The sequence below is a fragment of the Schistocerca cancellata genome, chromosome 1 (genome assembly GCF_023864275.1).
Source record: "Schistocerca cancellata isolate TAMUIC-IGC-003103 chromosome 1, iqSchCanc2.1, whole genome shotgun sequence".
NCBI lineage: Eukaryota > Metazoa > Arthropoda > Insecta > Orthoptera > Acrididae > Schistocerca > Schistocerca cancellata.
The window spans coordinates 422,457,492-422,473,633 of NC_064626.1; the positions used below are offsets into that span (position 1 = coordinate 422,457,492).

General features: G+C 40.3%; 1 protein-coding gene across 1 annotated transcript in view; it reads right to left on the reverse strand.

The window, feature by feature from the left end:
• Window positions 1-16,142, reverse strand: part of LOC126176097 (rotatin) — a 443,859-nt gene that overhangs the window by 192,017 nt on the left and 235,700 nt on the right. Inside the window, 2 exon segments of the mRNA XM_049923237.1 lie at window positions 8,023-8,264; window positions 11,181-11,444. Of these exon segments, the coding sequence (XP_049779194.1) occupies window positions 8,023-8,264; window positions 11,181-11,444 (506 nt within the window).

Below are 16,142 nucleotides of genomic sequence, written 5' to 3' on the forward strand. Positions count from 1 at the left end.
ATTCAGCGTTCGATGGGCCTCGGCATGAACAGGATAGCTGTGGAGGAGCTAAGCTGCAAGCAGTTGTTGTGCTTGAGAATCTCTGGTCTCTAAAAGCAAAGTGTCATTTCGTAAATGAGAGCAGGATTTCACAGGGCCAGCAATTGTATCAACACCTTTCTGAATAATAAATGGATTTACTATAGCGAAGGACTGACCATCTTCAGTACATGAAATGACTGCCAGCGTCTCCAATGGCACGCTCCTTCCAACTGGGGGCTCCCCTCAGAAGTGGCCACACCCGCCTTAGGTGTTTGTTCACACCTCAGGTGACACCTCCCAAACACCTGACAGTGGGAACAATTGGCAATTTAGGAAGGTAGCAGCACACGCAGTCACCCTCCCTGGGCCTGGCACTTACCAGGGGGTACGTGCGAACCATACCTGTCAACCCAGGGCTGGGAATTACATGTTAGCCAGTCACCTGTTGTGTGTCAGACACAGAGGCTGGCCTTCAGGAGAGCACAGGGAGGAAGAAGAAAAAGAGGAACCACAAACGCAGAAGTGGAGGAAGGATAGGAGAAGGGGAAAAAAAGGGAAAGAAAAGCAGTGGAGAGACTGTTCTGATATCAGCTATTGAATACACAGGACACATTTCCTACAACATCCCATACATGTTCCCCAAGGTAGGAGAAAAGTAATAGCAAGATGATAGACGTGCAGCATTGAAGGGAAAAGATGCTGCAAAGGCTCTAGCGCCCTGGTAGCCAAGCACGAATCCGCCAACAAGCGGCGAGCCCTCTGGGGGGGGAGTATTGTCGGTGTTGGTTTGCTGTTGAGTCTGATGACAACAACCCTATCATTGAACTGGCCATTCAACATCCATTCAATGGCGAGGTTATCATTGCTCTATGCACATTAAAAGAAAAAAATGCAGATAAAATTATGAAAATGTATTGCACAGTGAGGAGGAAATCTATAAAATGACACTCATGTATTCACTCCCGCCTCACTTTCGTTGATCACACAATCAGTCCATTTCACACACTTTAAGACAATGGAGAAAGGGTGGCAAGTGCTATACCTGGGATTAGAACAGAAATAAAACAACAGAGGAGCTAAAAGAGAGGTGCAGAGAACTGCGACTGGCTGACCACTTACAATGAACATGGGTGAGACAGTCTCCATGTTAACACGTTAAAAACACCTCCCTAAAATTTTCAGAAACATGTTGGACAAATCACAGAACGTTGAAACATACTATCACTTACCTGTTCACAGTAACACACACACTCTCTCTCTCTCTCTCTCTCTCCCCCCCTCCCTCCCCACCTCTCTGCTTTACCTTGCTATTCATAACAAATCCAACTCCAATAATACTATTTTCTGCTGCTGTTGATATTACCCTATATTTGTCTGAGCAGAAATCTTTGTCTTCTTTTCATTTTAGTGCATTGACACCACTACATCTAGATTAAGCCACTGCATTTCCTTTTTCAGGTTTTCTAGTTTCTCTACCACATACAAACTCCTGACATTCCGTGCCCTGACGTGTAGAAACTTATCCTTTCATTGGCTACACAATCTTCTTCTCATGGTTACCTCCCCCATGGCAGTCCCCTCCTGGAGATCCAAATGGGGGACTATTCTGGAATCTTTTGCCAATGGACAGATCATCATGACACTTTTTCAATTATAGACCAAATTTGCTGTGGATACATGTTGTGTGTCTTTAATGCAGTAGTTCCCATTGCCTTCTGTATCCTCATTCCACTGATCATTGCTGACTCTTCCACCTTTACAGGCAGTTTCCCACCCCAAGGACAAGAGAGTGCTCTAAACCTCTGTCTGCTCTGCCGCCCTCTTTGATGATGCTTTTGGCAGAATGGGGTGACTTCTTACGCCAGAAATTTTCGGCTGCCACTGACAATGATATTTATTCAAAATTTAAGCAGTGGCAAGGTTCAAACCTGGGACCCAGGATGCTATGATAACTCATCAAAGATACTACCCTCTAGACCATAAGTTGCAGACACAAAATATGGAACTAGTTCCAGACACAGACCCCAACAACAGAGAGGGCACCACCAAGACAGGTGTGCAGCCAGCATACATAAACACAGAGGTGGCTATGGAAATTGCCAACAACAACATGATGTTGGTTCGCAAACTATCTTAACATGGCTGAGAGGGTGCTGCCAATCTTCATGTGGTCTATAAAGGTGCAACTTCTGGGCAACACATGGCATGCGGCACTGACACACATGACAAGGAGTACTTTAGGTGAAGCTACTGGGTACAGTATGTAACAGGAAACAATGATGTATGCCACATGTTGCGACATGCAGCCAGGCGCATAGGCCACTATGCAACATAGGTAAAATGTTTTGAACAGTGGTACCAGTATCCAAGTGGTGGTGGAAAGAAGTGACAGAAAATTTGTGACATGGAGTGGAATATACAGAAAACAACCTTATTTACTGAGGACTACCATACTTCACTGGAGTTGTGGAACAACAAAACTGCTCCATATAAAGACAGGATGTGAAAGGTGACAAATTAAAACTACTTGGTAACAGGTATGGGTGTTCAGTAGCTGAAATAAAAAAGAAAATCGAGAACGAGATCAGGGACATAAAAGGCATACTAAGCCAAGGAGTGGCTCATCTCCTAAAATAGAGAAATGTTTTGCTTATAATCTACTGAAATTTTCATTAGATGTTGACATTTCATGGCAAACTTTTTCAACAGATGAAAACTATAAAGAATGTTAATTAACATTTCTAACTAATTATTTTTAATGGTATAATTTAACTAGTGATGGAACAGAAGCTATATCCCCTTTGAGATTACAAATACAAAATTTGAAAAATTCCTTGCAATTTTCACTACTTTTAACAAATGGATCTCTGCTCCATCACATAGCATTCTTTCATTTTCTTGTTTTATTGCCATTTGTGGGGATAAAATAAGTAGCAGCTGCCTCTGCTTCAGACGACATGATGCACACTATTGACAAACAGATGTTGAATAACTTGAAATGCTTTTGTCTCATGCTACAAGCAAAGGAAACAAGTAGCAAATGACAGCTGCCACCAGATTCTTGGTTGACATTCGACTTGCAATGAAAGTATGGAAATGGATGGCAATATCTAGCAACAAAATAATAAGTTTAGCATGCCACATGTTGCTTGTTGTTGCATCAGTGGAATCGTACCATAGGACACGCCTCCAGCACCATTCGAGCTGGCCAGTTCCACTCATTCAGGGCTATATATGAGGTCTGACATCAACTGCAGCCAATTAGTGTTTGAATCTCACTGTACATCACCTGCATCAAGTTTTGTATATTGTTGTTGACATCAGTGTGACTTGGAATCTGCTTATAGATTAACCTTCAGACTAATGACTTATTGCTTTGTGTCACACACTGGCCTGCATTGCCTAACGGACTCTGTCTTATGGACAAACTGCCAAGCTTATGATTGAGTGATGTCCATGGATTCTGTTCCAGATCATCAGCATATGAAACTGTGATGTGTACAGTGGTGAGCATGCAGTAAGTTCTTGTTGAAATAAAGAACATTGTTTGAGTTACTGTCAAACGGGATGATTTTGGATGGTTTTGTTGTTATTCTGATTGTAACTTTCGTATATATTGTTAGATTAAATTGATTGTTATGGAAGTGGTAGGGTATATGTGTAACGAATAAAATATCCCAGAACCAGAAAGTGTATGTGTAGGTATATTTATCTGAGGCAGTTAAATAAAGTGTCTGAAGTCATCCCATGCAGGACAATAAATAGTTTCGACAAGAAGAGAATAGAAGCTTTCGAAATGTGGTGCTACAGAAGAATGCTGAAGATTAGATGGGTAGATCACATAACTAATGAGGAGGTATTGAATAGGATTGGGGAGGAGAGAAATTTGTGGCACAACTTGACTAGAAAAAGGGATCGGTTGGTAGGGCATGTTCTGAGGCATCAAGGGATCACCAATTTAGTATTGGAGGGCAGTGCGGAGGGTAAAAATCATAGGGGGAGACCAAGAGATGAATACACTAAGCAGATTCAGAAGGATGTAGGTTGCAGTAAGTACTGGGAGATGAAGAAGCTTGCACAGGATAGAGTAGCATGGAGAGCTGCATCAAACCATCTCAGGACTGAAGACCACAACAACAACATGCTTTTTATTTGATTTTGGTGACATTTTACACATTTTAAGGTAGCCCTTTGTTACGAATAAGTGATACGGAATGATGGTTTCATCATAGTTGATCATGTTGCTAGGTGGGAGATTTTCCAGCTTTGCCTTGATATTGGAGAAAAACAGTCTCTTTGTTCACTTAATATTTTCGCTTAAGCGAACGGAAAGATCTTCTCACTTTCGTTTGAGGAATAAATGCACCCATTCTTCTCCTGGCAAATTATTACAAAATTTCTTCACTTTTCGGCCAGATTTATCAAGGTAGCCTTTAACTAAATATCTAATATCCAATTTAGTGAAGGGAAATTCCCAATGTGCAGCCCTCAAGATACCTTGCTTCAACATTTCTTCTTCTTCTTTATTTAGCACTGGCTGTCCTTCCATTTTTTTCTGATGTGCTTCCTGCACTTTATTTTGTAGGGTTGATTTAGGTATACCATACAAATCACACGCTTTTCTGTACGATAATTTACACTTATGTAAAAGTTCCGGGTCATAATTACACCATACTGTAGCACCTCTCCTGCTCTTATACGTTCTTGGCATTGTCCGAAATCACCCCACACAGTACACAGTTTTACAAAAACCGTCGTTATTTTATAACCTCGCATGAGAAATTCGACAAACTTGTACAGAAATTGTCTCAATGCTGTTAGCTAATGAGTGCTTCAACAATTATGGTTACAATAACTTCCCACTCGACGCAACAATAGAAAGTTTCCACTTTATGATAACACATGGTTTTTTAACACTGAGACTGTTCGTCAATTATTCACCTAGGGAAACAAATGACGCAAAATAAAAGTTGTGGAAAGTGATAAATGCAATCTTGCGCTTAAAATAACTGGTGCACAGACGTTAAAATAAGTAACTCTTTGTTTCTATGCAGTGGCAAAGAGCAAATAAGCCATACTGTCCGAATTTGCCCCGGTGTCCGAAATCATCCCGTTTCACGGTACATTATTTAAGTTACAAAAATTGGAAAATCCAGGATGGAATGTAGTCTGGTTTCAGCTGGAAGACTGCTGTCCTTTGTGTGTGTGTGTGTGTGTGTGTGTGTTTGTGTGTGTGTGTGTGTGTGTGTGTGTGTTGTCTATTTTTGACAAAGGCCTTGTTGGCTGAAAGCTTATTGCGTGACAGTCTTCCTGTTGTGCCTATCTGCGTCTCAGCATCTCCACTAAAAGGTGAGTAGCAACTACTCTTTTCATAATATTGTTATTTAAGTTACTTCACACACACACACACACACACACACACACACACACGTGAAATATATAACCTGTTCAATTAACTGTGCCTTTAGGACACATTACAATGCCTGATTATTTACTCCATGGCCTGTCTGTTCTCCAAACTAACAGAATTAAGGTGCATCTGAACTACATGTTCAACATTAGTGTAATGATCCTTTATCCTAAAAGAGTAACATGTTTGTAGCCTTGAGCAATTGGACCCTCCTCCTAATCAGGGGGTTACTTAGTTCACTTATACAGGTAACTAGCTTGATCTTTCCCTTCGTCTGTATATGCAGTCCATGGTTTGTGTGTTCATCAGGGTTCATTTTACTTATGTCTAGCAAATGTGCACATTTGAACTTATCACACAGCCTTTTTAGCTTAAATTTTAGTACTGAATTTCTTTATTTACATATAATGTAACATGCTCTTTCATTAATGAGTATCTAACTCATGACATATTCACTGCACAGATGTTAAGTCATTTTTGGGTCAAATTGAAAGATGTATCCACTTGGATAAATTACAGTTTTATTACTTAGTTGATTCTTTTACTGGTCTCATTGTCTCTTCTCATGGGTATTATGGTCTCAAGTTCTTCTCTTTCAAGAATTATGTATTTTTCCAAGATTGTAAATCTTTGATTCAACTGGTTGACAACAACTATCATCTGTTTGCTACCTTTAGTTACAAACTGAAACTGTACACAAAACATGTCTACTCCCTAGAATAACTAAACACCCATTCGTTTCCTAAAGCATCTAAAACATAATTTCTTCTTACAACTCTTCCTGTTGTAGGAGAGAAAGATAAACAATTACATTTGTATGACAAAGAATTTAAATTACTTATATTGCAGCCAAAGACATTATTTAGATTAACTGATAAATATTCAACAAAACTTAGCACAATATAGATTTATGTATTTTTGCATTAAAACTTGTAAATTATCCTAATCAAATAAAATGGAAATAGCAAGGAATGAAATATGCACATTCTACCAGAAATGCCCTGCAACAAATATGGAATTTTAGTATACATAGTTTTGTGTGAGCTTTTTACCTTACAAATGTAAATATCATTACCCGTCAGTATCAGAGAGTTTATAATGTGCATTAGGCTTGATTACATCACAACAGCCATTGTGGCGAAACATGTCACACCAGCACATTTGTGATAATGACATTCATATTACCAAGTTTTGGCAATAAACTTCTAAAACACTGAAGAGCTCTCTTGCTATCACTATTATGTACATAACTGCCACCACCTATAATCACAATACAATTGGCTTCTTTCAGGTGAAATGTTTTTGTTGTAAAATTATACATCACTGCATTTAATCTGGCACTAGGCTTACCTTTCACAACGATGCAATGTTTTGTACATATATTGACCTGAATGTGTGTGGAAATGCTTTCTCTTGATTGATTTTCAGCACAAAGTAGAAGTGCTGTTTTGCACTGTAAAGTTCTTTTTTGAATCTGTATTAGAAGTTTTGTTACTGTTTTTTGGTTTGCCTAACTGATAGTATTATCAGAATCACGTCCTAGTGCCACACCCCATTTTCTGTGAGGAATGACAACACTGGCTAGGGATAGTTGATGTTTACAATCAAGTGATTTATATTTCTTTTCAAGCTCTTGACACTCCATCAGAAGTTCTGGATATTTTGAATTGACTATCACATACATTATTTTTTCATTTTCATGGGGGAAGGATCTTCTTATTTTGTTTTTTGTGGTGCCTTTCTATGCACTGACAGCATGTCAATTTATGTTCACTTTTTATAATTTTCTGATTTACTCTGACACTTCTGTCATGGTACTAGCAATTTCAATCAACACACAGGATACCTCCTTTCACCTTTGTGTGCAGATTTTACAAGCTTTTAATATGAGGGGCTGACAAAGAACTAAAATAAATGTGGCTGATCCAGTCTTTCTGCACCACATTGCAACTTCTCTCATGAAAGTTTAGAAAGGCATTTGGGTTGGAAAAAATTAAAATTAAATAAAATAAATTCACATCATAATGTGCAGTCATTAGCTAAACTTGAAGGCAGCAGTACACACTAAGAGGATCCTCTAACTTGAGAAAAACAAATGGTACATTGTTCAATGTTACATCCTCCAGGTTGGCCTACCCAGTTCTCTCATTGGAAGTTAAAGGTCCCTCCATGTGACTGCAGATTTCCTAATTACAATAAATCTTGGTTATTGATCACTTTAAAATAAGTACACCATAGAGTGCCATGTGGTAACATACAATATCGGACACTATCGCTGATTATGACTAAACCTGTAACAAAATAAGAAGTATCCAACTAGTTTTTAACTGAGAAAGTAATCTATGAAGGAGGTCATTATTCTGACGTAATGAAACTAAAAGTGATTTCTTGCCTTGTATCATAAAAGTAAAAAAAATTGATCAGAGTTCACATGCTCATTTCTGAGGCTTGCATTTGTGAGGTAATAAGTATTGGATGCTCCTGATATCAAAACTTTGCATAGTAATTTACAATTAAAACTTTAAATAAACTTTGTATCACAGTTACAGGAAACATTTACATTCACATAATACTTAATTTCGATTACTTACTTCATTCTTTGGTGGAAAGTGATGCAGTTCAGAAATTGTGTGATTGAGACACACAATACTTCTCTGTGATATGCTTAAGCCCATGAAGGAAGCAGACCCATCACCACCCTTGCCACAATGAAAGGCCTTAACAAGTTCCACAAGACATCTCACAAATGAGTTCAGATGATCAGACACAGAATCAGACCAGCCTCGTACACTTGTCAATTGTGTAAGACAATTCAGCATTGAATTCAGGAATGCTGTAAAAGAAACAGAAAAGTATACAGATCCAAAAAGTGTCAGAGATTTGAATGGACTGAAGAACAATAAAAACTAAAAATTAGTCTGTATGCAAGTATGTATTGCTTATCTCTGAATTCAATACAAGGTTTTCTCCTGAAATTCTGTGCCCTGAATTAAGGGCCATCTATAATGGAAGTGTTTGTTACAGTGAATTTTTTTTATAAATAGTTGTTCAAGTTTGGAGATCCAACTTCTAAAATGCATAGTTTAATGTGTAACAGATCACAGTGCAGGACAACATGGATCAACTTCATAGCCTGCTTTGATCTTTGACAAGATGCTGGCATTATTGTGACGCAAATTTCAAAATCTCTTTCTTGAGAGACTGTTATGTGTACACATTTTGCCTCATTCATCATAACAGGATGCTGAGAAAGGACTGATATATATTCAGACATAATAGTAAACCAACTAGTTTGCTTTTCAAAAGGATATAGCAGTTTACTGCATATGGAAAGAAAGGGAAAAGTAATGTTAATACAAACATGAGTTGTGAAATCATGCAGTGGATATAGGACTCAACACACCTAAAAAGTAATCAATATATCCTGTAGTTACAGACTGTGGTTTCGAAACCCTCACTGAGCTCCATACATTTTCATGCTCAAATTCTGAAAGTTAACAGTTTTGTACAGCTGGTACATTCCAGGCTGCTTTTCTCCAAGTTCTCAAAAACTATGGACGACAGCCGTGTTGCAAGTATCTGTCAGCTGTTTTCCAATGATATGTACAAATGAATTCAGCTTCCAAGCATGAAAAACTGGCACAGAGTGCTATGTGAACTGCCACTGCATTCACCAGGTATACTAGCATTTTGTACAATGCGAAAGATTTATTCATGACATATCATTTTCCATATATAAGTGAAGTTATATGTTCATCGCAAATATGCAACACTGCATTATTATGGTCTTCATAAACAGACAAGGTTGTGTACAGTGCTTGATCTTGTTACACACCTCATTTTACACTTTTCCGGTAACTTAGGCATTATGAATAATTAATTCGCAAAATGAATAAATGTTTAATTATTCAACCAGTCCTGAAAATGTCAGAAAATCTTAGCAGAATCCAGAGTTCACTCCAACGTGTACATCCAACAAAGCTAGGAACCCCAATCCAATTTTTCCTACACATACATACAGTCGATGAGATTTAGAAACCTCCAATGGAACACATGATCAGTGAGATCTAATAGAGCAACGTTGTTCTATGTGATGCTTACATGTTATCCATTGCCCGTGGCGATTACAGAGGCAAGATTCAAGTCTAATTCCCATATTAGCCACTCCAAATATAAAATAATTAAAGAAGAAATAATAGATGGGAATGAAGGCACCACTTCATTTCTCCACAAAACTACAGAATACCAGTAACTGCATTACTGTGTACAGTACAAATACCACTGGAACTAGTGCAGTATGCATAAAATTAATAGGTAGTTCAGTTACAGTTTCATAACTTTGCCTCTCAGCAAGATTTACAACACAATAGGATTTACAACACTTGCTACATGGTAAATCACAAAATGGCCACAAGAAGCATTACATCAGCTAAGCATCCACAGTGAAATGTGGCCTACATAATCTCTCCTGACATGGGCCACACAAATTATAGACATGGTATACCACATCAGCCATCATCTTTTGAGGCTAGAACAAGCAATAAGTAATCTTTGTGCACTGGCTGATCCCTTGTGGGGTGCACATCATGCCACAAAGCTCACCCTGCACTGATCACTGGTCGCAATCAGATTACAGTGTTACCTTTCATCGAAGTGGGATTAAGTTAGCACTCACCACATTAGATAAAATACAGTACCTCGGTACTCAAACTTGCATCAGAGTTATACGTTCCCAATGACTAACACTCCGCTCTTGGAAACAGCAGAAATGACTCTCCATATCCACAGCCCTTTCCTGGCATATAGATTTACAATGAAGAGAATCCATACTCTGGGGTGAAAATAGTTAAAAAATAGCTGAATTATAAAAGCTTATTCGAACTAGTTATCATCTGTTTACTGGTCTAAAAAGCACACTGCTGAGTAGTGGTCACCGCTTAAAAAGACTGCTTCCTTACGTAGTTTATTTGATGAAGAAACACTCCAACCTCCCTCCCCCTCACCCTCGATATTCCCGTCATGGAACAAGCAGAATGGCCAAATTAATTCTCTCAGAAGACATCAGTGTTTATGGTAGATGTAGTGACTGTTGTGCAGGTTACAGAGGACTGATACTGTGATAGGAAACTTCAAGGTAAGATGGTATGAAAATGGTAGAGCAAGCTGGAAGAGACCATAATATGTTCATGATTGTAATGACACAGATGGGTTCAGGTAACAAGTACAGTTAATGTGAACGGCTACATCAAAGTGCTGAAATAATTTTTTGCAGTTAGCTTTTCCCCTTAATGAAGTGCAAGGCAATTTTTGTGGTCACCAGGCTGAAATTGAGATCACCTGATGTAGGGAATGCTCAGGAGCTATAACACATCTTGAGTGCCTCACAAAGTACTCATATTTCAATTTCACTGAAAATCTTTGGGATTTTCTGGAGTAATGCACCTGCCATCAGGGACAATATTAACTCTATCGGGTAAATCCCCTAGAGTGGGTGTTGTACAAACAGTTCGACACTGCTGTTTCTTACACCCAGAATCTTGTGCGGTTCATGTTATAGGAATCTGTAGCTGTTACAAAAGCTTCAGCTGTTACAAAGGCTTCTGAAGTGTTAGATGCTGTAAGTAGGATAGTGGCTAATTTTGTGACAGTAAGATATTTGATCAAATATTCAGAATTATCTTGAAATTCTTAGTATGTGTGTACATTGGCACTACTTAGATAATTTAACTTCTGAAATAATGGAATTTACCTAGATTGTAGAAATGTTGCGTGTCACTGCAGTGGAGGCTGCGTATGATTGTACGAATAACTGCTGCCCACTTTCTTGGCTCCAAATGTTTTGCAAGCAGACTGCACTGTCTGTACAGCAACAACAGTAAGTTACAAAGCTCCACCTGGACTCCTCTACTGTCATGGTCACTACTCATATCCAACAACAGAAGTCCAATAAGAGGCTGACGTTCCTCCTGAAAGAAATCTGACAGCCAAATGCACCATGCAGAGCCATCTGTGCCTGGACAGAAAATATCACAGACGATGTAACAACCACAGTTATTTATGAAGAACATTGTAAAGAAAAAACATTGTTGAATTGTCTACTAAACATAAAACACAAGAAAATATTGAAAAAATCGTCTTTTAAGTTTAAACAGTATTCAACAGAACTACACACTAAACTGGTTCAAACAAAAGACATGAGGAACATAGAGCTCTCATCTGACATAAGCCATGGAGCTTTCTGTTAGTTCAAACGAAATTTAATCAATATTTGTGCTATTTATTGTGATATAATGAGGCTTTAAAGTTACATTGTTTCTTTTTTTGTTAGTGTTTATCCCCATCTAGTACTTGCTCCACTGAATTAAAGTTCTGGCATTTTTTAAAATTTTATTTAATTTTGTTGCTAGAAACTTGTGTGTGGGTGATCACATTTTAACTGCCTGTGTATTGTATTCTTTGAGCCCGACGGTGGAGACCAGCTCAGGATTTGCCTAAACCAGTGTGAGAAACTGCCTTAAAACCACACCTAGGCTGTCCAATGCACCAACCACAGTCATTAACCAGCCTTGCGGATCTGATCCGGTTGAGGCTCACCGTACTGTCTCACAAGTTAGCATGCTGTGCAGAATACTATATTAGCAGGTGTTCTAAAGTTACTTTACATAGAGAAAATAGTATATATTAAAGTCTGCAGATTTTTATGCAGGGAATCTATCAGGCACAGCTACTTAATAAGAAATTTGTAGCAGATGTGAATGAGCTGTAGGGCAAAAAAGCCTGAAAGTAAGAATTTATACAGGGTCCAGTCACATTTATGTGACCACCTGTCACCTTTGGAGTTTAGGCTTGCAGGAAGAGTGCCAGTGAAGTTCTGGAAGATATGAACAGGGATTTGCAGCCAAGCTGACTCCAGTGCCATGGTCATCTGTGTAGGTTTCTTGGTTAAGGATCCATGGCATGAACAGCCCTATCAAGGTGGTCCCACAGATTCTCAGTTCGGTTTATAAATCCTGGGAGTTTGGTGATCAGAGGAGTACAATAAACTCATCCTGGTGTTCTTTGAACCATGCATATATACTGCAAGCTGTGTGACGCATTACATTGTCCTCCTGGTGATTCCACTCTGCCGAAGAAGAAACAAACTGCATGTAGGGTTGGACATGGTCCCCAAGGATAGATACATACTTGTCCAGATCCATTGCACCTTCTGGAATGATGACAACATCCAAGGAATGCCACAAAAACATTTCCCAGACCATAACCCTCCCTCCTCCAATCTGAACCCTCACAACAATTGTTGCAGGGTCATATGTGCCAACAACCATCTGTCCAATGGAGCATGAAACATGATTCATCTGGAAAGGCCCCCGTTGCCACTCAGTGGAAGTCCAGCTGAGGTACTGGTATGCAAATTGCAGCCTTCGGCACTGATGAGCAGCAGTCAGCATAGCTACATGAACCAGGCATCTGCTGTGGAATCCCATATGCAGCAATGTTCTCTGAGCAATATGGAGGAGATACTGTTGGTAGCCCCTTAGTTCATCTGGGTTGCTCAACAGAAGCATGTCTGTTCACTCTATTCACCATCTGCATCTCTGCAGCCATCATCTACTCCAGTCATCTGTCGCCTCAGTGCCGGTTTTGTATAGTGCTATGTTGCCTTGCACAGTATACTTTAACCACAGGAGCACACGGACAATTTACAAATGTAGCCATTTCGGAAATGCTTCCACCCTTGACCATGAACCCAATGATCATGCCGTTTTGGACATCAGATATATCAGTCCATTTCCGAATTATGACAACAACTGCACTGTTTTCCGTGTCCCCCCCCCCCCCCCCCCCAAGAAACATTTTATATACTATCCACTGATAGTGCTGCATCCATGAGTAGTTACTGAACACTGACATCTAATATAGGCACTGGTCAGACCATGTATGTTATATTTATAATTAATGTGCTTGTCATTCATTTAGATATGTCAGTAACACAAACAATATCCCTTAATAGCCACTGGCCACTGCTCACACTGGTACATAAAGCAGCATGTCTTCAATGAGCCAAATAACAGAGAAACTAGACAACAGGTGACTGGAGGTGTGCAGTGTGGTCCAATGAGAGACAATTTTGCCTTATTTCAAAAGATGCAAGGCATCAAGTGGACCAATGGTCCTATGAGGCATTTAACTTGTAGTATGAGGAGGGGGCAGCTCAGACCAATGTGGTTTCGGGGCTATTTCATATACCACGATAAAGACCTGTTCATTCAGGTTACCATGAACATGAACCAGGCAGGCTGTTTATTTCGGTATTGTTGGTGTCCAAGTGTTGCCCTTTCTTCCATGTTCTCATGATAAGAATGCTGTGGACACTTCTCTCCCAACTTCCAAGATGGGGGCAATTGTGTTTACAGGGGTATAGTCGTGGTTTGACAAACACTCATTAACTATAGCACTCCTCAACTGGCCTGCTAAATTACCTGATCTTAATCCCACACAATGTGTCTGAGACTATTTGGAATAGTGATTGAAACATAACAATCAACATACCTACAGTTTTGTACCTCTACAGGATCTAATCATGTGTAGCTTCAGATGGATATGACATAAATGAAGAAACTTCACAACTCTCTTTCTTACTGAATAGAGGTCATTATCAAGGCTTAAGGGTGGTGTTACTCGGTACCAGTGGGATTTTTCCTGGGTGTGACTTTTTTCTTTTTTTGTGTCCAGTGTGCTTGTATTTCTAAAACTGTAAACTAATGTTAAGACATATATGTAGTATTTTAAACTAATATGTACATATTTATAACACTAAGAGCAATTGTGATTATCATCTGGCAAGGTGTAATATGAAAACTGCAAACAATATTGTTTAACAAACTTGTGCAGTACATTAAAATTTAAAGGGAAGCTGCTTTTTAGTAGTATTGTATTAACAAGTGTTTTAATAGCATTAATGAATTCCTCTCAGGAGAATATACTATGTTCTTTTCTAGTATATTATTTATAAGAAACTGAGTTATATTGTGTTTTTGCAATTGATCATATGACCTGAATTGTGCCCACAATAAATCTTGTATTTGTCTGCAGAAAATAAATAAATAAGCTCTCTTAAAGTGTGAGTACCTGATTTTTTTAATAAAATGAAACAAATATAGCTTAGTTAGCTGTTCCCTTCATGCTCGTCAAACCAATCATTTCCAGTTTTGTGAGCAGGAGACCATCACCTTGGAAAATATAACTTCTGCTGGAAACAATCCCAACACCACTGAATGAACAAGGTCACTAAGGTGGCTCTTATTTTACAAGTTTGATTTTTTTCTTTGTATTACCCCCAACCTTTTTTGATTCCATTGTACAAAACGTGAGTTGTGTGTCATTCTGGTTATATAGGAAAATGGAAAAGCTAACCCCTTGGCACTTACAGGTAAATAAATAAAAATGATAAATGAATAAAAATCTTATTTACTCATTTACCTTAAAAAATCATTCAGAAAAGGCTGATACCATTAATTATTACTTTCAATATAATCTATATTACTGAACATGTCCATTGTAATAACACTGTTCACGCACTGCACTTTCTGTGGATTGGGACTGTATCCTGGGCAGGCCCGATGATCACTGACTGGGCCGGCCCGTGCTGCTTGAGTTGTTGTTGTTGTTGTTCAGCCGGCAGAGGTCACGTCCGAATTCTCGCGTGCCCTCTAGTGGACGGGACTCTACTTGCGGCCACAACCGTCTGTGACGCGCCGTGCCATTGTGCGCCTCCCGCAATCTGTTTGGTGGCTACTGCACTCCTCCTCCTTCGGGGGGTGACGCCACTGTGAGCCACTGCGGCGGAAGGCGGAGCGGTGGGCAGGAGCGATGACCTCCACATCCATTGGATGGCCGGAGTCGAGGGGATCTGCCAACCCTTGAGATGGAACTTTCGAATACGGCTGGAAGTGACCCACACGAAGAGGCCCCCGTCGTCCCACAACCGGGGCCCAGGACAGAACAGGCGACAGGTCGTCGAACTCCTGATCCTGTTCCACCTCGGAAGGGGCAAGACCCCGTGGCGAGGACGAAGGGGAAGGGACGACCACAGGGGAACCAGCCTCCTGAGAAACCGGGCCTGCTAGGGTGGCCGGCTCTCGCTGGGGCATCTCGAATGATGGCGATGCCGGTACTGGAGCCACTGGAGGCCGCCAAGGCGGAGAACCAATGCAGTGCGACAGAGTCACAGCGAGGGAAGGAGGTAACGTCCCCCATGAATCCAACACAGGTGCCGGCAATGGGGAAGTCGGCGTCCGAGAGGTCGGAGGGTGGGGGCCTGAACGTGGACGGAGCTGATTTTGGTGACGACGTATCACCCGGTCCCCCGCCTGCAAGGTATAGAGCCAGCGGCCATTTCGGCGCAGGACCACCGCCGGTATCCAACGTGGATTGCGACCAAAACCACGGGCCCAGACTGACATACCCAGCGGAAAACCAGGGACGCCGTTTTGTGAAGACTGGCGAGGACCAGGCCGGAGGAGGTGCAGCAGAGTCCTAGGTCGACGCCCATGGAGGAGCTCCGCTGGGCTACGTTCTCCCATTGGTGTGGTCCGGTACGCCGTCAAGAAAAACGTCAATGCTTCCTCCGCAGGAAATTCGTGCACATACTTTTTCATCTGCGTCTTAAATGTGCGCACCATGCGCTCGGCTTCCCCATTCGATTGTGGAT